Source organism: Hylobates moloch, unplaced genomic scaffold (assembly GCF_009828535.3).
Source record: "Hylobates moloch isolate HMO894 unplaced genomic scaffold, HMol_V3 SCAFFOLD_10, whole genome shotgun sequence".
NCBI lineage: Eukaryota > Metazoa > Chordata > Mammalia > Primates > Hylobatidae > Hylobates > Hylobates moloch.
In genome coordinates, this window is record NW_026652285.1 from 56,959,747 (window position 1) to 56,984,405 (window position 24,659).

Consider the following 24,659-nt stretch of genomic DNA (forward strand, 5'->3'; position numbering starts at 1 on the left):
CAGAACCACCTGCTGGAGAAGGGGAGCTACGGGGGCCGGGCAGGGTCCAAACGCCTCACGTAGGCGGCGGCGCCACGGTCTTCGGGGTCACAGGGTAGATAGAGAAGGGCTCTCCTCAAGCGGGTGGAAGGAGGGAGGCCTCCCGAGGGAATGAGACTCCAGGCCACTCCCCCGCAGCAAGGCAGGATCACCTGCGTCGCAGAGAGCAGTGAGAGGGCCCTGGAGTGGAAAAGGGCAGTGGGACCTGGTAGCTCGGGTTCCCTGCAACTTGGGGTTCAACCTCCAGGCAATGAAGTAGGGATGGTCCTGCAAGTCAAGATTCCAGTAGCAAGAGTGCATCCGATCTCTGTGAGGAAAATAACTAACACTGCTCAGTTCCCTGTAGAGTTGCAGGGCGCTTTAACGTTGTCTCCCTTGGTTCTCCATCAGGTAGTAGTGGACTAATTTTACAGGCGAAGTTAAGTGACTTACCCAAAACCTCACAGCTAATAAACGGCAGAGCTGGCACCCAGCTGTGCTGGCTTCCAATTCTGTGAGCTTACCAGCGCATCACATTATCTCCATAAATTCCCCTGATTCAACTAATATTAGACGCCCCACAGGTAAGATGCTTCGGAGTTAGAGGGGAGTTGAAGATACCTTTGCCTTCAAAGAAGTAAGGAATAAAACAAAGATAAAACAGACAATAAAAGACAAACCATGATAGGTGCCACGTGAAAAGTGGCAGAGTACTGCCGGGAATCAAAGAACCGTGTATATCTGTCTTGGGGATAAGGAAAGAAAGGCAGCATGAAGGAGTAGGCATTTGGGATTGACCTTGAAGGAGACAGAGTTTTACAGCAAGAAGGGATAGCATGAGAATATATATGAAGGTGAATCAGTGAAAGTTGTGTTGGGGAAAGACCAAAGACTCCAGGGTATGTTGAGAGGTAGAAAAGACAAAGGAGTATGGGGCCTAACATACCAAATGGATGAATTTATATTTAATTCAGTATTTTGAGTTTTTATGGTTCAGAAGTTTGGGGGAAGAAAAGGAAGGCTTTTTTTTCTTTGTGCTACTGATTTATCTGTGAGGGGAAGCAGAAATTAGAGGTGGAAAAACTGACAGATCTACTGTAGGCCAGGTAAAAGGTAATGATGAGTCTGAACTAAAGGGACAGCCAGGGGAATTTAAAAGAGCATAGTTGAGAGATGATGTGCATGCAGAATCTATAGAATTTGGCAACTGATTGATTAATTGTGGGTAGGAAGAGAGAAATCAAAGAAAGTGGAGGTTCTGAGTTTGTAGATAATTGCAAGAGAGAAAAGAGACAATTACAAAGGAAAGGAGAAGGAGCCACTTCTTGAGAGAAGATCGGTTTAGATTTGGACATTTTAAGAATTCAAAGGGTTGTCAAGACAGCCAGAGAGACACGGACACTAATAAGTTAGAAATAAAGGTTTTCTAATATGGGAAAGAGGACTGAACTAGAAAATAGACTCATAAATAATCAGCCTAGGAGTGATACTGCTGTGAGATAAAATAAGAAAACAAAGGTCAGAATCTTGGAAAACACCCTCTTTAGAGTCTCGCTACTCAAAACGTGGTCAGTGGCCCAGCAGCACTGACATGAGGATGTTAGTTAGAAACTCAGAATCTCAGGCTCCACCCCAGACCTGCTGAACCAGCGTCTTCAACTTAACAAGAACCCAAAGAGATTTGTGCCACATCAAAAAGTTTGAGAAGCTCTGATCTAGGTGAGCCAAGCCAGCAAAGAAAGGGGGTGGAGCAGAAAATAGGAGGAGAATAGGGTAATGCAGAATCATCAAGACAAGGTAAATTGGGGTTTCACAAAAACAGGGCTGGAAGGAGTGTTGATCAACAGTATCCAAAACCACAGAGGTTGAAAAGCACAAGGAAAGAAGGTATGTTTGCACTTTGTGATTAGGTAGTAGGGTCTTTAAGACCACATTGTTCTCACTGAAAGCCTGGAAAGAAAGATCCCCTTTCTGGTCAAGGTTAGTCTAGGGATCCATCCCATCTTCCCCAGTTCCCACGTATATGGGACATATCAAGATAAGTAGATAGATTTGACAGTGGGAGAAAGTAGTTCTCTTCCAGTTGCTTCTATTTTCTCAGCAAAGTGAGGAGCAAGATCATTTTGGCAGACTGCTAATTGTCCATCACAATTTAGTCTCCCCTTCTCCCTGAAAACACAGACTGCTTTTCTCAGCTTCTCTTTCAGTTGCATATGGTCAAGTATTAAGTTATAGAACGTGAGCAGATGTTGTGTCTGCCACTGTCAGGCCAAGGCGTTTACTTTGAGAGTACTTGTGCCTCTTTCATGCATTTTCCTTTCTGCCAGCTGGACCCTGGACACGGTGACTCTGATTCAATTATGCAGATGACCACAAGCCTCTGGGGCTGGCAGAGCCACAAGAAAGAAGGTACCTGGATGAAGGAGAGCTACCCACTGACCTGGATACCCAATTACGTGAGCAAGATATATTTCTATTGAGTTGGAGCCATAACATTTTGCAGTCTATTTGTTATAGCAGTTTAGCCTACTCTAGGTAATGTCGTCCTTAACGGAAAGTATTGAGAAAAGGAGAGAAGGGAGGTGAAATCAGAGTTTATGAGTGAGAGAGAGTGAAGTGACTAAAGAACATGGTAAAGTTTCCAGGCATTACTAAGAGCCCCATTGAGTAAGTGGTCATGAATTTATAGTGAGGCTAGCCACTTGGTTATGCAATTTTCTCTAGCCATATGCAGTTGCTCATGTGCAGGCACTGAGTAGGCATTTTTGGCAGTAACCAGGACTGAAATTTGACCAGGCAAGTATAAGGGGAAGATAAGGGCAGAGTTTGTGGTGGTAGAAGCAAAGGAGGCCTTATAATTTCAGAAGTGGTAAGAAGTAAAGTTATGAGAGGAATGAAGAACGGTGGAAAGATGGTAGAGTGACTGAACTGGTGTTTTTGATGAGGTTGAAGAATTGTTGAAGTTTAGTTACTATATGGAATGACCTTGGAACAATAAGAGATGGTTGGAGAGTGGAGGCTTGAATTAAATTAGAGGAGGAGCTGTAGTTATCGGTAATATTAGAGTGTAAGGAATGCATATGAGAATGGATAATTGAGGTACCAGAGGGTACGAGATCCTTTGAAAGGAGGTCAAGGAATTGAGACGCAGTAAGGATTTTGAAATGAACATCCACATAGTTATATATATCTGTTATACATACATACATACATATATACATATACCCCTCACAAAGAATTACCGCAAGAGTGATTCCACAATAGTGTTGTAGTAGTGAGTAGTTTTGGAGAGAGTGATAGTAGCCCTAGTACTAAAATCTTTAATCTATGAGTGAGGGGTTGAGTTCTTCAAATTAGGCTGCACAGGGACATCAGTGGTTTAATATGTTAAACTCTTGCAAATATCACATTTCATTAAAGAGATGCTTTTACGTTTTATGTTGCTAAAGTGAGATTTCTAATTGCTTCTCTCTGACCTCTCAAATTACGATGGTAACTGCCTTCTTTTACAGGAAATGCCCATCTGTCTGTATTATAAACCAGACACATGCCAGGTTTTCCAATTTAAGTGACGGTGCCTTAAAACTTGTCATAGACTACTCTGTCCTACCTCCAATGTGTATTTCTTTTTTTTTTTTTTTTTTTTTTGAGACGGAGTCTCGCTCTGTTGCCCAGGCTGGAGTGCAGTGGCGCAATCTCGGCTCACTGCAAGCTCCGCCTTCCGGGTTCACGCCATTCTCCTGCCTCAGCCTCTCCGAGCAGCTGGGACTACAGGCGCCCGCCACCATTAATTTTTTGTATTTTTAGTAGAGACGGGGTTTCACCGTGGTCTGGATCTCCTGACCTCGTGATCCACCTGCCTTGGCCTCCCAAAGTGCTGGGATTACAAGCGTGAGCCACCGCGCCCGGCCTCCGATGTGTATTTCAAGTAGATACATCTACAGATGCTAGCTCTGCCACATCAAACAATGCACAGTGAATGTTCAAAATCTACATTAAAAACCTCGGTTATAAAGAGCTAGATACCCGTTTTACATGATGTGATTATTACACATTGCATGCCTGTATCAGAACATCTCATATACCCCATAAATATATACATCTACTGTGTATGCACAAAAATTAAAAGTATTATTATTATTTTTGAGATGGAGTCTTGCTCTGTCAACCAGGCTGGAGTGCAGTGGTGCAGTCTCGGCTCACTGCAACTTCTGCCTCCCTGGTTCAAGCGATTCTCCTGCCTCAGCCTCCCGAGTAGCTGGGACTACAGGTGCATGCCACCACACCTGACTATTTTTTGTATTTTTAGTAGAGACGGGATTTCACCATGATGGCCAGGCTAGTTATGAACTCCTGACCTCAAGTCATCCACCCACCTCAGCCTCCCAAAGTGCTGGGATTACAGGCATGAGCCACAGTACCTGGGCCAAAAATTAAAATTAAAAATTAAAAAATTAAAACTTCAGTTATAGCTTAAGTTAACAGTAAGTAGGGATTGGCTAAAGACCTGATAAATTGGAAATAAGATTACCTGTAGCTTGGGAAATGATGTACCATGTTATATAAGATAGGGGCTTTGGGCTCAGACTGCTAGGGGTAGAATTATGAGGTTATTGTGAGGATAAGACACGTCACACACACACACACACACACACACACACACACACACACACCCCCATTCTAAAGACTGCAAGTACATATAAGCATTAAGTTAGGTATGGTTATTCTATTATCATACTTATTTCTAATTATTATGGAATTGCTTTAACTATACATGGACTTTTCCTACTTAGAAAATGTTCATTACATCTGTACATGTTAAGACCCAGTGGCAAGGGGACTTCTGGTTAAGCATAGTGCATTGAACACACGTTTGTCTCCACTTACTCCAGAGACCTCATTAAAATGACAGTAAAGGAATAAAAAAGATATAAATCTATAAAGAAAAAGCAAACAGGGAAAGAGATCCCCACTGAATAAAATGCCAACAAAACTTAGAAACATGGAAAGCAGATGGATGAATGATCACTGACTTACCAAAGCCGCCAAAGTGACTACTTCAGCTTTTGGGAGAAGGCAGAACCAGCCAGAAGTGAGCCTATCCATGTCACAGCACCCTGGGAAGGCTCTAAAACTAAAGCTGCCTTCTCTCCGAAAGCAGAAGGAGAACAAGGCTAAAAAGGAGAATTCACTGTGAATGTTTTCTAAAGAGAATGATCCTGCCTCCCCTATATTCCCTACTCCATTCCATGCTGCCCAAATTCACCGGAAGATAGATGGTTTACTTTCTGGAGAGGTTGACTCAGAGCTCTCCTAGGCACCAGGCAGAGCTGAAGACAGGGATGACTCACTACATAGAAAAGCAGAATTAAGTGAAGTTGTGCATATTAAATTATAAGGCAGACCCCTTTCCCCCATCTTCATTCACAAATTCAGATCCTAGAATGCTGGGATCCTGTCAAGAGACTGGAAGCTTCCTCTTAGGGGAAAACCAGCTGCTCCAAGAGAAGAGGTCTCCAAATATTGAGGTTTGGGGATCCCATGGTGAAGAGTGTGGCTTGTTGACTGTCTTTTACAGTCAGCCCAATATTCAGCAATCCCTGATTGTACCTACGGAGGCTCTCATCAACATTTTATTGCCTCATTCTTTTATTTGAAAAATTTTGGCTGGGTGCACTGGCTAACATCTGTAATCCCAAAACTTTAGGAGGCTGAAGTGAGAGGATCACTTGAGCCCAGGAGTTCAAGACCAGCCTGGGCAACATAGTGAGATCCCATCTCTACAAAAAAGAATAAAAAATTAGCTGGGCCTGGTGGTACACACCTGTAGTCCTAGCTACTTGGGAGGCTGAGGCTGGAGGATAATTTGAGCCAGGAGTTTGAGGCTGCAGTGAACTGTGATTGCACCACTATCTGGTCTGGTTAACAGAGTGAGACCTTCTCTAAAAATAATAAAAACTTAACAAGTTTTTTAGAGATGGGGTATCTCTGTGTTGCACAGGCTGACCTCAAACTCCTGGCCTCAAATGATCCTCCTGCCTGTGTAAATTAGTTCAACCATTGTGGAGGACAATGTGGCGATTCCTTGAGGATCTAGAACTAGATATACCATTTGACCCAGCAATCCCATTATTGGGTATATACCCAAAGGATTATAAATCATGCTACTATAAAGACACACACACGTATGTTTATTGCAGCACTATTCACAATAGCAAAGACTTAGAACCAACCCAAAAGTCTATCAGTGATAGACTGGATTAAGAAAATGTGGCACATATACACCATGGAATACTATGCAGCCATAAAAAGGATGAGTTCATGTCCTTTGTAGGGACATAATGAAGCTGGAAACCATCATTCTCAGCAAACTATCACAAGGACAGAAAACCAAACACCGCATGTTCTCACTCATAGATGGGAATTGAACAATGACAACATTTGGACACAGGGCAGGGAACATCACACACCGGGGCCTGTCAGGAGGGATAGCATTAGGAGGTATACCTAATGTAAATGACGAGTTGATGGATGCAGCAAACCAACATGGCACATGTATACCTATGTATCAAACCTGCACATTGTGTACATGTACCCTAAACTTAAAGTATAATAATAATAATAATAATAAAGATCCTCCTGCCTCAGCCTCCCAAGTAGCTGGGACTACAGGCATGAGCCACGATGCCCAGATATCACCTCATTCTTAAGTGTGGTGAACAGTTGATGATCTCTGTTTATTTGAAGAAATCTCCTTACATGAAAGACAGAACCTACAATGAACAAACAAGAAAAGAAAAAAAAGAGCTTTAGAGGCCAGGTGTGGTGTAATCCCTGCACTTTGGGAGGCCAAGGTGGGTGGGTCACCAGAGGTCAGGAGTTCGAGACCAGCCTGGCCAACATGGTGAAACCCCATCTCTACTAAAAATACAAAAAAGTAGCTGCGTGTGGTGGCACACACCTGTAATCCCAGCTACTTGGGAGGCTGAAGCCGGAGAATTGCTTGAACCCAGGAGGCAGAGGTTGCAGTGAGCTGAGGTCACGCCACTACACTCCAGCCTGGGAAACAAGAGCGAAACTCCGTCTCGAAAAAAAAAAAAAGAACTTGGAGGAAATAAAAGCAGTGCAAAAAGCCAGAAAACATGTCAAAATCAAGAAATTCTCAAAAATTTTAACTTCCATATACTCTTCTCACTCAAGAAACTGCTGGAAGGAGCACTCCATCCAAGTAAAGGTGTATATCAAGAAACACAAAAACATGTGGCTGGGCAGTGGCTCACACCTGTAATCTCAGAACTTTGGGAGGCTGAGGCAGGTGGATCACTTTAGGCCAGAAGTTTGAGACCAGCCTGGCCAATATGGTGAAACCCCGTCTCTACCAAAAATACAAAAAAAAAAAAAAAAAATAGCCGATATGGTGGCACATGCCTGTAATCCCAACTACTTGAGAGGCGGAGGCAGGAGAATCACTTGAACCTGAGAGGCGGAGGCTGCAGTGAGCTGAGATTATGCCTCTGTACTCCAGCCTGGGTGACAGAGTGAGAGTCCGTCTCAAAAAAGAGAAAAAGAGAAACAGAAAAACATGAGATCTGGTAAACCAGAACTCCAACAAAGCAGAAAACAGAATTCTCTAGATCAAGCTTTTCCAACCCATGGTGTGTGGCCCAGGATGACTTTGAATGTGGCCCAACACAAATTTGTAAACTTTCTTAAAACATACTTTTTTGTGATTTTTTTTTTAGCTCATCAGCTATTGTTAGTGTATTTTATGTGTGGCCCAAGACAATTCTTCTTCCAGTGTGGCCCAGGAAAGCCAAAAGATTGGACACCCCTGCCCTAGATGAAGGTGAAGGGAGGTTCCAGGAAGTCAGCTGTGTAGCAGGCCTGGAGAGCACACTAGAGGATGGAAGGCTCTAGAAGGGATGTCTCCATGAAAAGAAAATGGAAATGATGGATTACCTAATATGTCTGAACCTTTTGAACAAAATTCACAACTCTGGTGGAAAATATGGACATGTAATCGTGATAGATACAGAGAAAACTAAGCAACCACCAGGTGTGGTGGCTCACATCTGTAATCTCAACATTTTGGGAACCGAGGCAAGAGGATGGCTTGAGTTCAGGAGTTTTGAGACCAGGCCAGGCAGCATTGTGAGACTTTGTCTCTACCTTAAGAAAAAAAAATTAGCCAGGAGTACTAGTGCACATCTGTAGTCCCAGCTTCTCAGGAGGCTGAAGTGGGAGCCTAGGAGATTGAGGCTACAGTGGGCTATCATCGCATCACTGCACTCCAGCCTTAGTGAAAGAATGAGATCTAGTCTCAGAAAAGAGAGAGAGATAAAACTAAGCAACTTAAGAAAGAAGGAAGAGCCGGGCGCAGTGGCTCATGCCTGTAATCCCAGCACTTTGGGAGGCCAAGGCGGGCGGATCACGAGGTCGGGAGATCGAGACCGTCCTGGCTAACACAGTGAAACCCTGTCTCTACTAAAAATACAAAAAATTAGCCAGGTGTGGTGGTGGGCACCTGTAGTCCCAGCTACTCGGGAGGCTGAGGCAGGAGAATTGCTTGAACCAGGGAGGCAGAAGTTGCAGTGAGCCAAAATTGTGCCACTGCACTCCGGCCTGGTTCACAGAGCAAGACTCCATCTCAAAAATAATAATACTTTTAATTTTTGTGCAAACACAGTAGATGTATATATTTATGGGGTATATGAGATGTTCTGATACAGGCATGCAATGTGTAATAATCACATCATGTAAAACAGAGTATCTAGCTCTTTATAACTGAGGTTTTTAATGTAGATTTTGAACATTCACTGTGCATTGTTTGATGTGGCAGAGCTAGCATCTGTAGATGTATCTACTTGAAATACACATTGGAGGTAGGACAGAGTAGTCTATGACAAGTTTTAAAGTACTATCATTTAAATTGGAAAACATGGCATGTGTCTGGTTTTTAATACAGACAGATGGGCATTTCCTGTAAAAGAAGGCAGTTACCATCGTAATTTGAGAGGTCAGAGAGAAGCAATTAGAAATCTCATTTTAGCAACATAAAACGTAAAAGCATCTGTTTAATGAAATGTGATATTTGCAAGAGTTTAACATATTAAACCACTGATGTCCCTGTGCAGCCTAATTTGAAGAATTCAACCCCTCTCATAGATTAAAGATTTTAGTACTAGGGCTACTATCACTCTCTCCAAAACTACTCACTACTACAACACTATTGTGGAATCACTCTTGCGGTAATTCTTTGTGAGGGGTATATGTATATATGTATGTATGTATATATGTATGTATGTATGTATAATAGATATATATAACTACGTGGATGTTCACTTCAAAATGCTTACTGTGTCTCAATTCCTTGACCTCCCTTCAAAGGATCTCATACCCTCTGGTACCCCAATTATCCATTCTCATATACATTCCTTACACTCTAATATTACCGATAACTACAGCTCCTCCTCTAATTTAATTCAAGCCTCCACTCTCCAACCATCTCTTATTGTTCCAAGGTCATTCCAAATAGTAACTAAACTTCAACAATTCTTCAACCTGATCAAAAATACCAGACTCCGTCTCAAAAAAAAAACAAAACAAAACAAAAAAAAAAACTAAGAAGAAGAAGAAAGGGAATAAAAACCTCCAGGAAAAATAGTCACAGCCATAAAAAACAACGAAATCATGTCCTTTGCAGCAACACGGATGCAGCTGGAGGCCAATTATCCTAAACGAATTAGTGCAGGAACCAGAATACCAAATACCATGTGTTCTCACTTACCTTACCCCTAAAAGTTAGATGCCCTTCCTCCATACTCCCACAGTACCCTCTATATTTTTACCAGAGTCATTATATTCCTCTTTACTTTGTGAGCCCCTTAAAAGCAGAGACCGGATCTGTTTTACTCATTGGTATGTCACTACAGTGCCAGGCTCATTGTCCGCATTCAAATGGTTGTTGAATCAACAAACTCAAATGTAACTGCCTGTTTACTTGTCTGTCTTTCCTCAACAGGCTGTATGTTCCTTGGTGGATGGATCTGTGGTTTATTAAGCTTTGTTTCTTTTAGCATTTAGCACTCAGCATGAAGACCTAGCACACAGAAGTTTATTGAATAAATTAAATTTGTCAGCATTATAATTAATCTTTAAAATACAGTATATAGCATTGAGGAATATATAGAAAGTATTCTCAAGATACAGAGAGACATGGGTTGCTCAGGATTATTCCTTTGTGTTTCACTTATAGGAAAGATCTCATACTATAGACTACAAATGCCAAATGACCTACTGTGCTCATACCACCCTTAACCTAGAAATAAAATAGAAACAATTCCTAAAGAAACAGTCTTAAAAATAACCAGCTAAAATTTTATCAACAACAACAAAAAAGTAGTTGGGGTTTCTGCTCATTAAATTAGTTTGTATGGGTAAGCAACACCTAAGTTTCTTGATTCATGGCATGTGTTCTTAAACCAATTTACTATCCACTAAAAATAAATAGTGATCAATATATAAAAAGCAGTTGTATTTCTTGACACTAGCAATGAACCATCTGAAAATGAAATTAAGAACACAATTCCACTTACAGTAGCATCAAAAAGAATAAAATATTTAGAAATAAATTTAACCAAAGAAGTGTAAGACATGTACACTGAAAACTAAAAAACATGGTTAAAAGAATGGAAAGACAGCCCATGTTCATGGATTGGAAGACTGAATATTGCTAAGATGGCAGTACTCCCCAAATTGATCTACAGATTCAATGCAATTCCTATCAAAATTCCATCTCCCTCTTTGTAGAAATGGACAACTGGTCCTAAAATTCATATGGAAACTTAAAGGACCCCAAATAATGAACAAATGTTGGAAAAGAACAAAGTTTATGGATTCACACTTTGACTTCAAAATTTACTACATAATCAAGACAGTGTGGTACGGTCTGTCATAGGACAGACATATAGACCAATGGAATAAAATTGAGTCCAGAAATAAACCTGTGTGGTCAATTGGTTTTCAACAAATATATGAAGACAATTTAATGAGGAAAGAATAGTTTTTTTCAACAAATTGTATTGACACAACTGGATATCTGCATGCAAAATAATGAAGTTGGACCCTTAACTCATACCATGTACAAAAACTAATTCAAAATTGATCAAAGACCCAAATGTAAGACTTAAAACTGTAAAGTGCTCTTCTCCTTCCATCAAAGCTGGTTGGATGTGATTTCCGTGTTCAGATACAATTTATGATACTTGCTTCTTTTGAGCGTGCATACATTAGAGCATTTTTTGATCAGTATGTTTACATGTAGTTCTTACATCTTTATATGTACGTGAGCTCAGAAACATATTTCCATCTGGAAAAGCACCCCTAATTTTCTATTTCCTTACCCTGCTTTACTCTCTCCATAAGTAATATCACTGGACTATAAGTTCCTTGAGGGATAGGGCTTTTAGTTTTCACCTCTATCAGCAAAAATATAAAGGTTGATAGAAAATATAAAGCAGGAAAATGCCTATAAATTAAAAGCCTATAGAAATTTCCATCTTTACATTTTGGGATTTACATATAGATGCCATTTTTTAATATTTTCAGGAAATAAATAACTACCTACCAGCCCACCCTTTGGAAGAGGTACAGATTATTTCCCATACAAGAACTAAACCCCACGGTACTGGCCCATTTCTTGAAGGGTGAAGGGCCAACTAAACTCACATAATCAAATGCTTAAACCCAGCTTCCTTTCTCATGGGAGATACTGAATTTTGTAATAAACCTTACTAAGAATACCTCATATCACTTAAGGTAACTCAGGAAAAGTGTATGTTAGTATTCTTCTTTTCTGATTTATTTGTTCACAATCCACTAGAATACTTATGATTGTAGGTTCCATTACCCTTAAAGTCTTGACCTTCTCTTTCCTTGGCTGCTCAGGTCATAGGTGCTGTGATCTAGAGACAAAATATTCCTTACACTGGCAGATACTTGCAAACCAAGGGGAACGAGCTTCCCTCTGAATGTTTATGAAGGAGAGGCCACTGTGGTAATGTTAAATTTAATACACTTGTTGTATTTAGGAGCTAAAAGTCTCAGATGCTAAATGAGGACTGATTTGCTTTTTATTTGATCATATACCTATACATGTGCAAAAAAATTAACTTCTTGTTTTATAGTTTCTTTGGGGAAAAAATAGTTTAAAATTCTTATCAGTTTTAAGAAGTTATTTTCCAGCCATAGTTCAATAGCTCACAAATGTAACTGTTACTAAAAAAATAATAAATAGCCAAAAACTGGTGGCCAAAGATCCAGTAAGAAACATCCTCTTTCACTCATAAAGAAATAGTCATGAAGCACTTCTATGCCTATAAAAATAGATTCAGCAAGTCTTTAAAATATTTTTGCTAGAATTCACATTAATCTTCCCAGAGAATACTGTTATTTATACTGTTGAAACATACATAACTAAAATTGGGAATTTGTTTAGAAGATATATATAACTAAAACCGAGAATTTGTTTAGAAGATGTCTTATGATTTGCATATATATAAAATAAACAACCATGTGTGCCAGTTATCCCATTTTGACATCCAACTGTATGGAAAATCTACTTATAATTGAATCTTAAACATATATGATGCTTCAATTTTCAAAGTGCTTTCATTTGATAAAGCATTTATTTGATAAAGCATTTGATAAAGCAAGACTATGTAACAAAAATATTTACTATGTAACAAAAATAGTAATTTCCCTCCTAATTACTTTGTGTTTCATTTGAAAAATATGATTTTGATATTAAATGCAGGGTAGTGATTCATAGTTTTTTAAAGGCTGTTTGGTTTAGAAAATATCATTTAATGTACTCTATTAATAAAATTACAGCCTGTGTCATTCCAGTCATGTCTAACAGCTGGTGACACCTGGAGCTAGCTAGGAAAATGTCTAGTGAAACAGATGGGCTTAGCTCCAGGCCTTGAATGGAACAATTCAGATGCTGTCCAACCCTCCCAGGTGATGGGAATTTCAAAAGGAGATTAACTCCTCAGTATTAAAATACCTTGCCCTGTTCCCATTATTCCCATCTAGAAAAAGCATGCTAGAAAGTAACAACAAAACTTTGACTTTAATAGTTATAAATTATGAAAATTATCAGTTAGTTGAACTCAGGTAACTCCTCACTCCTTTTCATTCCTAGAGGATAGACAGTGAAGTGCAACTACAGCCTGCAAATGAAATTGAATAACATTAATCCAGCCCCTCAAGGCAGGCGAGTAGCTGCTGGTTTGTAATCTTGAATTAAAGTTTTTTTATACACGGGTTTTTCAGTAGACAAATTCAGGGACATTTTAGCGAGGGAAAAAAATAAGCAAAATAGTTGAGATATCATTGTTTTACAAAAATAAATCCCATTTTGCCTACAGCAATTTTTTTGTTTTGGCATATCATTCATGGTTCTTCAAAGGTAAAATCACTTAAGTCCTAACTGCTTTCCTTCAGTGTATGTTGTTAGGCCATTGGAATTTACCACAAACTGCTATTTCTTGTAATTCTCTATTGAATGGCTCCACAATTTCTATTCAAATTCGATGTAGGATGGCTTCTTTTCATAATATCCTGAGTGAATAGTAAACATAGGAAAAGGAACCAGTATAAAAATATGAAAAATAAAAACCAGTATAAAAAATAAAAACCAGTATAAAAAATAGTTATTTTTTAATGGCAAAGTCAGTACTAACCAAGAGTATTCCTTGGTGTTTAGAGATAGCCAAAGGTTGAATTTAAGTTTCAGTCCTTATGCCAGAGAAATATATTCTCTCAAAATATTTTTTGAAAATCCTTTTCTTGTCTATGGAATGCTTTCAAATAAACCTCTTTCCCCCCTGTCTCCCTCCCACTCCAGTCATCTGTCTTAGAGCTATTGGAATCCTGGATCATTGTGGGAAATGAAAGGTAAGTAAGTACATGCCTATGATTTGTTGTTGGTAAGTGTGGTATGGGGTCCAAGGAATGGTTTGTTTAAAAATAAGACACTTCAGACCACATAACTTTTTTTTTTGTTTGAGACAGAGTCTCCCTCTGTTGCCCAGGCTGGAGTGCAATGGCACGATCTCGGCTCACTGCAACCTCTGCCTCACGAGTACAAGCAATTCTCCTGCCTCAGCCTCCCGAGTAGCTGGGACTATAGGTGTGTGCCACCACACTGGGTTAATTTTGTATTTTTAGTAGAGATGGGGTTTCATCATGGCCAGGCTGGTCTTGAACTCCTGACCTCGTGATCCACCTGCCTCAGCCTCCCAAAGTGCTGGGATTACAGGCGTGAGCCACCGTGCCTGGCTGATCACATAACTTCTAACAATATTTACCACATTGGACTTGAAAAATTATACCTTGCTTTATATATGTACTGTAGTAAGCTTGAAAACACAATAATACAGTATACAAATAAGGTTTTAAAATAATTCCTTTTCTACTTTAGTTATATAATTATTAATAGATAGTTTTAAATTTCCAAGAATCATTAAGTATACATTTTTAAAAAAATATTTAATTTTCTATTCTTTTCTGTTGTGAATGGTTTTGTTCCTTGGGCATATAGGGATCTTGCTCATTATAACAGACTATGAGATTGTTGTATTTTTCTCTCAAAGTACTGTAGATAACTCAATAGAGCTGTGTGTTATAATTAACCAGTAGAACATAATATCTAAGTCTAATTCAATATATTTGGGTTCAAGTTACACTGTTAGCATTTCAAATAGTGCCAATTCTGTTGACTCACTGCAGAAATTCCTAGAAGGAAATATAAAAACAGACAAATGAGAACTATGCAAAATATCAAAAGCCATCATTATAACATCAACTTTTTCTGGGATTTCTTTTCATAATTTCCTTTGTTCTAATTACCTCCATGTTGGAGTCATGTTGGGGTCAACATGAAAGCCATTATAAAAATCAAACACTATTCCAGTGTTTGATGCTTTCTCTTTGTATGCAGTACATTCCAAGGAATGGAAGGAATCGCAGCAGTCAACCTTGGTGTAGGCAATAAGGGGTGCATTGTTTACAGATAATTTAAAAACAACAAAACCTATGAAAAGTCAGCCTGCTTTTATCAGCAGCAATGACAGTGATAAAATACTACTCCTTATTGGGCAGAGGCTCCCCAGTACCCTACCCTTGGTGTACTTCTGCCAACATAAGCTCAAAACTACTACATGCCCAATGCTTTTGAGATGCTTATTGCAAATGGATCTCATTCTCGCCTTTATGTTCAATTTTTGAAAATATAAATGTAGAAGAATATATTATCAGTGTTAATCAAGGCAGCCTACAATCTGTTACAACTTTAAATGTTTAAAATTTACAATAATGAATTTTTTTTAAAAGTCCAATGAAGTTGAGAGAGGAATTGTGGACATAAGTAACTTTCTACCTGAACTTTCAAATACTGATACCCCACTGTTTTAAAGTCACGAGTAGGTGCCTAAGGAAATAAGTGAAAGATCAAAATATGTCATACATGCATTTAATGTATGGGAATTTGTTTTGACCACAGAACCGAACTCCCACTAAGGATTTCACTCCCTGATAATCATTCCAAAACTTAGTGTAAGACTTTTATTTTTTTCTGTATAAGGAATTTAGTCTCAAATAAGCATTCCTCACTTTACTGGCCTAGACTGAACAAGGCAATGGCTAGTGGAATCTAGTCCACAATTAATGAAGATCATATTTTTGCTGACTCCTTGGACCCTGAGTTCATGAAGATATGAAGAATTAAGGCAACAACAAAAAAATACATTAACAAGAAGAAAGCAAACATTAAAGCACAAAAGCACCTTCATCAATGTTCTCACCACCTGTGGTTCCCAACGTAAAGAATTTTCCATCTCTGTTAGCTATTAACACTCTAGAATTAGGAAAGTAACTAGTACTTTACAAATATTTTTCCTTTCAAATGCTTTATTACAGTTAGAGAAAAAAAGAACATAATGAACAAAAAAAAGAAAACCACAAACATTTTATATACATGCAAAAAGGCAATAAAGTGACAAAATGTTTAGAAAAAGCATGTGAATAAGAGTAAAATCATTATTAGTATATGTAAAAAAAGAATTTTACTTACCTTGGGTAGGTGTCTCATTTTTTTCTTTCCTTTGTGAGAACACCGACTAAACTAGAATGACCAGAGGTTCATTTCCAGAATATATTATTCATGACGTTATTTATATGTGTGTTTGCATATGTGGCATGAAATCTGTCATATATATAAAGTATATATGTTTAACCAAAAGGAAGAAAAACACCATACCTTTGTTATTTACAAATCAACTCACAATTGCATAATCAAACCTAATCGTTGTTTTGATATAAATTTTCTTGCTTTATTAGTGAGTTGGCTTTGTGGAAATGTGTATTTTCCACAGGTAAAACAAGTATGTGTTAATTTCTTGAGCAAGTAGGATTCCAGTATCAGAATACATTCTTAAATGAATTATTCCTAAATAACGCATAGCACATTACTTAATCTTATAAGGAACTTATTAGGATCTTCATTAATAAATATTTATTTATAAATATTGCCGTGCTTGTTAAGGGCACTGACCTTTGGCCATTATATATATCTATGTATATATACAAGTGTATCTATATATACATTATAGCTATATAATGATATATCATGATATAAAATATATGAAATAATATATTATAAAGAGAAATAATGTACAATGTATACCCTATATCTGTATCTATATACAAGTATATATATAATACTATCTATATACAAGTGTTTATATACAAATGTATATATTATAATGGTAAAAGGTCAGTGCCTTCAACAAAGCACAGCAATAATATATTTAAATAAATATGTATTTATTAACAAAGGTCCTAATTATAAGCTCCTTGTAAGATTATGTTATGCCTTAATTAGAAATAATTAATTTACACATACTTGTTTTACCTATGGAAATACAAACACATTTCCTTATATACTTGTATATGTACAAGTGTATATATATATATGAAATATATATATGAAATATGTATATGTGAAATATATGTGAAATATATATGAAATATATATATGTGAAATATATATGAAATATATATGTGAAATATATATATGAAATATATATATGTGAAATATATATATGAAATATATATATAATGGCAAAAGGTCAGTGCATTTATACATATTTATAATGTGTATGTTTTACCTTTGGTTTGTATGATTTATATTTATATATAAATATACATAAATTTATAAAAATGGAAGACTATCTGGAAACCAGAATCTGACTTCAAACAGTCCCTGGTAAAAATAAAATTTCCCAGTTAGTTTGTAAATTAGTTTTTTGAAATTTAGAAAATAGTATCTCATTGGACCAATATTTATAAATTGTTTCATTCCCAGGTAAGTCCACAGAAATCTATTTAATTTAAATAAATTTTAGTACCATGCTTAAGAGATAAACTATTTTCCTTTTTATAAGTTTGTTTTGTTTTGGTTTGTTTCCTAAAGGAACTGGTTTTTAGCAAGGAGACCAAGAAACTCTACTCCCTAGGGGCTAGCAATGAGAGAAAGGAAGCCTTAAGTCTTTGAGCACAGGGTGACAGTTTGGGTCCTATGTGAGATGATCAAATCCACAGCAGCAGAGGAAATGACAAAAGGAAAAGGTCTGTAGCAGCACTACATCAGAAAAAATGGATTCAGCAAGGAAGTGGGTGACTCTGAGTAAGCATCCATGTCAGGATGGTTTTGCTATAGCCCCTAACCAAACATTAATTAGTTTAAGAAACTCAACTTCGGTTTACAAGTGTTTTGGAAAAGTAACAAAGAACAACATAAGTAACAAAATAATTCCTCAGATCATTACAATGGATGTTTCCTATAACTGAAAAAATATGGTTAAAAAGTACAAACTACATTTGGTGTGCAAACTGTTTAGTTCTTAATTCCAAACTAAATTGTACATTATATAATAAAATTTTCACCAGAAAAACTTAGAGATTTTAGTAAAGATTTCATTGACATATTTACAGCCCCAATGTAGTTTGGCTGGTGTGCAAAGCCTGACTAAGGAGGTAACAGAAAAAAATATCAGACTTAAGCCCATCAAATCATTAAAGATGCTTTAGCAAGACTTCAAGCTTTACAGACATACTCCATGTGACCAGAGATGTCATAACCAGTGTTCTTTCTCTTGAAATGTTAGAATGCTTTAGTTTTATTCTATAATTTCTGTGTTCCATGGAACAGCATCCATTTCTCCCAATTTTAATAACATAATGAGAGATACATTGAGTGTATAGCGCAGGAAAGACATGAAAACTTACATTGCATAATATTAGCAAACAAAAAAGACAGCATTATAAATTTTTAAAAATCCAAAAAAATTCCAGAAACAGAACAGTGAGCATATTTAAAAAGTCAAGACTGACCATTTGTGTGAGCTCTGAGGACTGTAAATGAGCCTCAATCCATAAAGCTGAGAGGTTGTCTTAGCCCACATATGCAGCAAGTGACTCCCTCTGACAAAAGCAAGATTTAGCTGGATCTTTTAAAAAATAACAATGTACTTGTATTTGAGAATAACAGTAATATAGTTATACTGTAACATACTTTTATAATATAATGTACTTTATATTATATAATAATACATACTTGATAGATATTTTAGTCTATTAATCGTTTTATTCTTCAAATATGCCTGGCAAAACATTTAAGCGTATTTATAAATGTAAATATTTAAATGTTACCAAGTATTGGAAAACATGTTTGATTACTATGGGAATATAAACTAAAACTCCCCAAATATATATAGAAGATGTACACATCTATAGCACATAAAAGAATTAGGGATTTCTTCCTCCCCTTCTTCCTTTATTCTGAGGAAAGAGGTAGTGAACTTGAGCTTTAGTTTTTAACAGGTTAGAAAAAGGAATCTTTTTACATATCTACTAAAAGTTCTATTATTAAATGTCTAAGTTTTTAAGTCCCTTGGTTTCCTAGATACTTCGATGGAATCAGCAGCCACTGATCCAATGCCAACTCCAAGACTGGAACGTCGCAATGATAGTTCCAAGGTGGAAATCTGACGTAATTCTTTTCGACACAGTTTTACAGGTGTAACACCATGAAGTTGTCCCACATTTCCCACGACCTTAATTTGGGATGACAGTCGATTGTGAGATTTTGTAAACTGATTATCATCTATTTCTGCTTTATTCTCATTACCTAACATATGCCCACTGGGGGGTGCTAAAGAACTATGAATTGGAGGTAATTCTGGGATATCTTCCCAGAGCTTTTGAGGATTTGGCTGTGTTCTTAAGCTGCTTGCTGAACTGTCCATTTCTCTTTCTCTTCCACTTAATTTCATACTTTCAGGTCTGGATGCCCATTTTAATTCTGCTGAAAGCATGCCTCCTTCTTCTGGCTTCAGGACTCCATCTCCAGGCTCATGATCTAAAAATAATCCCCGAACCAAAAAATTAGATATTATTTCCTCAAAATTAGGTATTTTAAAACATCTTAACATAAATACATTATTATCACCCAATATGCATAATGTTTTTCAACTTTTTTGTTAAATGACTTATTTTAGATGAACAGATGTGTGAATATGAGTATTTGTATTTCACTTATAGGCATCTTGCATGTGAATAACTCAAAACTTTAATTCATTGAACAAATTGAGAAATAGTCTTTGGGGGGTTTGGTACTCCCTGGAAACATTAGAGTGCTTTGGGCACCTCTGGTGCCTTTCCATGCCTGCCTTCTCTGCTGGTCTTGCTACTAGTGAATTCTAAATCATGGCCAAGTGATGCCAGCACTGGATAATATTGGCTCTGCCCCATATCTTGAGGGAAAACTCGGGACTTGGCATTATATGTGTGGAAATCTGGCCTTGGTTGGCACTCCCAGCATGACAGCAGGGTTCTGCTGTCTGAATGTACACTGGGGTGTGTGCCACAATTTCTGTCATCAAAATGGAGATGAGAGAATACGCCCTCGGTGGGGACATCCCACTGGAATTAGAGTGAAGAGATCAAAGCTAGAGGTTCTTAAATCAAAGAATATCTAATAGCAAAGACAAAAACTTGCTTAAGGGAAATGCATACAGGTACTAGACCTAATATGAAAAATGCCAACTTCAACATATTGATGCATGCTTAGTATACTTTTAGTCCTGCAAAGACAAAGTTTTGTTTGTTTGTTTGTTTTTGAGACGGATTCTCGCTCTGTCGCCCAGGTTGGAGTGCAGTGGCGTGATCTCGGCTCACTGCAAGCTCCGCCTCCCTGGTTCACACCATTCTCCTGCCTCAGCCTCCCGAGTAGCTGGGACTACAGGCACCTGCCACCACACCTGGCTAATTTTTTGTATTTTTAGTAGAGATGGAGTTTCACCGTGTTAGCCAGGATGGTCTTGATCTCCTGACCTCAGGTGATCCACCTGTCTTGGCCTCCCAAAGTGCTGGGTTACAGGCATGAGCCACCACACCTGGCACAGTCCTGTAAAGACAAAGTTTTAAAACACAGGTTGCACATTGGCAGCTCTCAAGCCAAATCTGGCCCATAGACATGTTTTGCTTGGCCTATAATGTTAGTAATACTTGACCCAAGATTTAAAAATTGGAAAGTTTCATATAAAAATACAGATTTACAGCTTTTCTAGAAAAACTATAAGAGTTAAACAGTTTCTGAATTGCAACAGCAGCTGGAACACAGTTGCCACTGACCATTTAGATGACTGCTGCAGTCCTCACTGCTCACTCTGGCTTCCCTGGTTCACGTAGGCATTGTAGTTTGTAACCCCTGGTTTAAAACATAACTGACTCTCTAGTTTTTAAAATTCTCTCAAAATCAAAAAACCTGAACTAGCAAATGATCTAGATCCTCGTACATGGAACTCATACTAAGTTGACCACAGACAGTGGCTCCCAAACTCTGCTATACATCAGAGTCACTGGGAAGCTTTAAAAAATCCTGCTCCCTAGCTGGGTGCAGTGGTTTATGCCTGTAGCTCCAGCTACTCGAGAGGCTGAGGTGGGAGGATTGCTCAAGCCCAGGAGTTTGAGGCTGCAGTGAGCCATGAATGTACCACTACACTCCAGCCTGGGCAACAGAGCAAGACCCCAACTCTAAAAAAAAAATCCTGCTCCCCAGGTGACAGTATCTGGGGGAAGGAGTACGGCATCTTATTTTCAAAAGATCATAAGAAAAGAGGCCCACTGCTGAGGCTCACTCCAAAGCCCACTTGGATTCTTCACAAGAAAGTTTCCCTCTTCCAGAATTTTATAATTGAGGGAACCGACTAGGGAAAAATTAATTTGCCCAAGGTCAAACAACTAGTAAAAGAAGTAAGGATTCCAACCCAGATCTTTTGACTCTATTATCCTTACATATAGTTTTATAGTGATTTAAGTTGATACAAGGATAGGTTTAAATATAAGTAGAGAGAATGCAGGTTCATATAAAACTGATTTTATCCTCATGTTAGAAAACATATACACTGTAACAGAGGGATGACCATCAAGTGACCAAGATATTTTAGTGAAAAGATGAATTTTTCTGCAATTTGAAAATGCCAAAAATATTCAAAGAAAACATAAGTCTTGTAGGCAGTCTTCTATCAAAACCCACTGAACTGCCGGGCACGGTGGCTCACGCCTGTAATTCCAGCACTTTGGGAGGTCAAGGCTGGTGGATCACCTGAGGTCAGGAGTTCGAGACCAGCCTGGCCGACATGGTCTCTACTAAAAATACAAAAAATTAGCCAGGCCTGGTGGCGGCACCTGTAATCCCAGCTATTCAGCAGGCTGAGGCAGGAGAATCGTTTGAACCTGGGAGGTGGAGGCTGCAGTGAGGTGAGATAGCACCATTGCACTCCAGCCTGGGTAACAAGAGTGAAACTCCATTCAAAAACAAAAAACAAACAAACAAAAAACACTGCACCAAATACCAAGATAGTTAACTAGGATACTGATTATTAAGCATGTAAAACATTTTATGGAACTCAGAGTTTGATATAAATTGCTATATTTTATAATTCAAACAAACCTTGTTTCATGTCATTATATTAGAGTAGCATTATGAGACAGGATATAGTGTAAACTATATCCCCAATATAATTGCAACTGTATATTTTAAAGCATGGGGAAAATATGAAAAGAATTATGCTCAAATGTGGGTAGGATTATAACTGATTTGTTTTCTTCATTTTCAGATTTTTCTATAATGACTATACATTATTTTTATAGCCAAAAATACAAGGATTTTAAATGTTTCTAGGTAGAATAGCAAATTAGCTGAAATAGTATCTCCGACGTTATTATCAAGACTAGACTCCTTGGTTAAATTGGTCAGAACAGCGTTGTTCTCATTTTACACCGCTCCAAGATTAACTATGTTTTAGATTTGTGTGTTTGTTTGGTTAAAGAGTAGGATGAAGATCTAGATTTCTTAAACCTGTATACCACCATACTACATTGTCATTTTAAAGAAATGTCTAGTAGACTCGGTGGCATAAACATGGGCCATTTACAAACTAAATGTCTAATATCAGATACCTCAAATTTGACAGTAGACTTTTTTTCAAAGCTAAAGTGGTCTTATGTTATTTTGTTTCTTACTTGATACTTGTTTACTTTTTAATTTTTGGCAAGTAATGTTTCAAGTTAAAGTTTTAGCTATATATAGCAGGCGGCATTTCAAGTAAATTAGTTACATCAGTAAACACCTCTGTATTACTATACTGAGAATCAGAAAGTGTAATAATCTCTTTGGCAGGATTTGTATGTTTGTATCACATCTTTATCCTCAGACAACTTTTTTTTTTTTTTTTGAGACGGAGTCTCGCTCTGTCGCCCAGGCTGGAGTGCAGTGGCACAATCTCCGCTCACTGCAAGCTCCGCCTCCCGGGTTCATGCCATTCTCCTGCCTCAGCCTCCCAAGTAGCTGGGACTACAGGCCACCATGCCCGGCTAATTTTTTGTATTTTTAGTAGAGACGGGGTTTCACTGTGTTAGCCAGGACGGTCTCGATCACCTGACCTCGTGATCCACCCACCTCTACCTCCCAAAGTGCTGGGATTACAGACGTGAGCCACCACGCCCGGCCGCCTCAGACAACTTTTATCTTGGAATACTGAACCAGCAGTCAGAAGATGAGGGACATTAGACTATGTTATAGTTATTGTTCTGTCCATAAGTCACTTGCCTTCTCTAAGCGTCAGTTGCCTCATCTGAAAATGGAGTTAGCAGACCCCAGCCTATCCTGATTTTGAGGGCTAAAGGGAATTATTTTTGAAAATGTCTATACATGATAAATGTCACAAATATAAGTTAGCATTTTTTTTTTGAGACAGACTTTCACCCTTGTTGCCCAGGTTGGGGTGCAATGTCACGATCTCAGCTCACTGCAACCTCTACCTCCCGGGTTCAAGCGATTCTCCTGCCTCAGCCTCCTGAGTAGCTGGGATTACAGGCATGCACCACCACAGCTAGCTAATTTTATATTTTTTAATAGAGACGGGGTTTCACCATCTTGGTCAGGTTGGTCTCGAACTCCTAACCTCCGGTGATCCACCGGCCTTGGCCTCCCAAAGTGCTGGGATTACAGGCGTGAGCCACTGCACCTAGCCAATTCTACTTCTATTACATATTCAGCATATATCACTTCATTGCTCCTCCATATTATTTTTCACTGGTCTTCTTACATCTTGTGTGCCCATCTTTAAGTAGTTTTCTTTCCAGGCAAAAAATACATGTGTGTCTTCTTGGAGCCAAGATGGCCGAATAGGAACAGCTCCGGTCTCCAGCTCCCAGCCCCAGCGACACAGAAGACGGATGATTTCTGCATTTCTGCTTGAGGTACCGGTTTCATCTCACTAGGGAGTGCCTAACAGTGGGTGCAGGACAGTCGGTGAAGCGCACTGTGCGCGAGCCGAAGCAGGGCGAGGCATTGCCTCACTCGGGAAGCGCAAGGGGTCAGGGAGTTCCCTTTCCTAGTCAAAGAAAGGGGAAACAGACGGCACCTGGAATATGGGGTCAGTCCCACCCCAATACTGCGCTTTTCCAACGGGCCTGGAAAACGGCACACTAGGAGATTGTGTCCCGCACCTGGCTCGGAGGGTCCTGTGCCCACGGAGTCTCGCTGATTGCTAGCACAGCAGTCTGAGATCAAGCTGCAAGGCGGCAGCGAGGCTGGGGGAGGGGCGCCCGCCATTGCCCAGGCTTGCTTAGGTAAACAAAGCAGCCAGGAAGCTCGAACTGGGTGGAGCCCACCACAGCTCAAGGAGGCCTGCCTGCCTCTATAGGCTCCACCTCTGGGGGCAGGGCACAGACAAACAAAAACTCAGCAAGAACCTCCACAGACTTAAAGGTCCCTGTCTGACTGACAGCTTTGAACAGAGTAGTGGTTCTCCCAGCACGCAGCTGGAGATCTGAGAACGGACAGACTGCCTCCTAAAGTGGGTCCCTCACCCCTGGGCAGCCTAACTGGGAGGCACCCCCCCAGTAGGGACAGACTGACACCTCATTCAACCGGGTACTCCTCTGAGACAAAACTTTCAGACAAACTATCAGACAGCTGAATTTGTGGTCTCACGAAAATCCGCTGTTCT

General features: G+C 38.9%; 1 protein-coding gene and 1 long non-coding RNA gene across 5 annotated transcripts in view; one reads left to right on the forward strand and one right to left on the reverse strand.

Moving 5' to 3' along the window:
• Nucleotides 1-54: 54 nt before the first annotated feature.
• LOC131384531 (uncharacterized) lies at nt 55-19,587 on the forward strand. Of its 2 annotated transcripts, XR_009215460.1 has the most exons (6): nt 55-94; nt 430-602; nt 2,346-2,474; nt 13,928-13,977; nt 19,046-19,159; nt 19,424-19,587. It is a non-coding gene; the product is annotated as an uncharacterized LOC131384531 (long non-coding RNA). The 2 variants fall into 2 exon arrangements; XR_009215461.1 differs by lacking the exons at nt 55-94; nt 430-602; nt 2,346-2,474 and adding an exon at nt 11,960-12,073.
• Nucleotides 18,725-24,659, reverse strand: part of KIF27 (kinesin family member 27) — a 101,455-nt gene continuing 95,520 nt past the window's right edge. Inside the window, exon 18 of one of the 3 annotated variants that reach the window (XM_032164386.2) lies at nt 18,725-19,501. In XM_032164386.2, the coding sequence (XP_032020277.1) occupies nt 19,017-19,501 (485 nt within the window). In that variant the 3' untranslated portion in view covers nt 18,725-19,016. The remainder of the gene's footprint in view (nt 19,502-24,659) is intronic. The other 2 variants (XM_058446181.1, XM_058446180.1) reach the window with 2 other exon arrangements.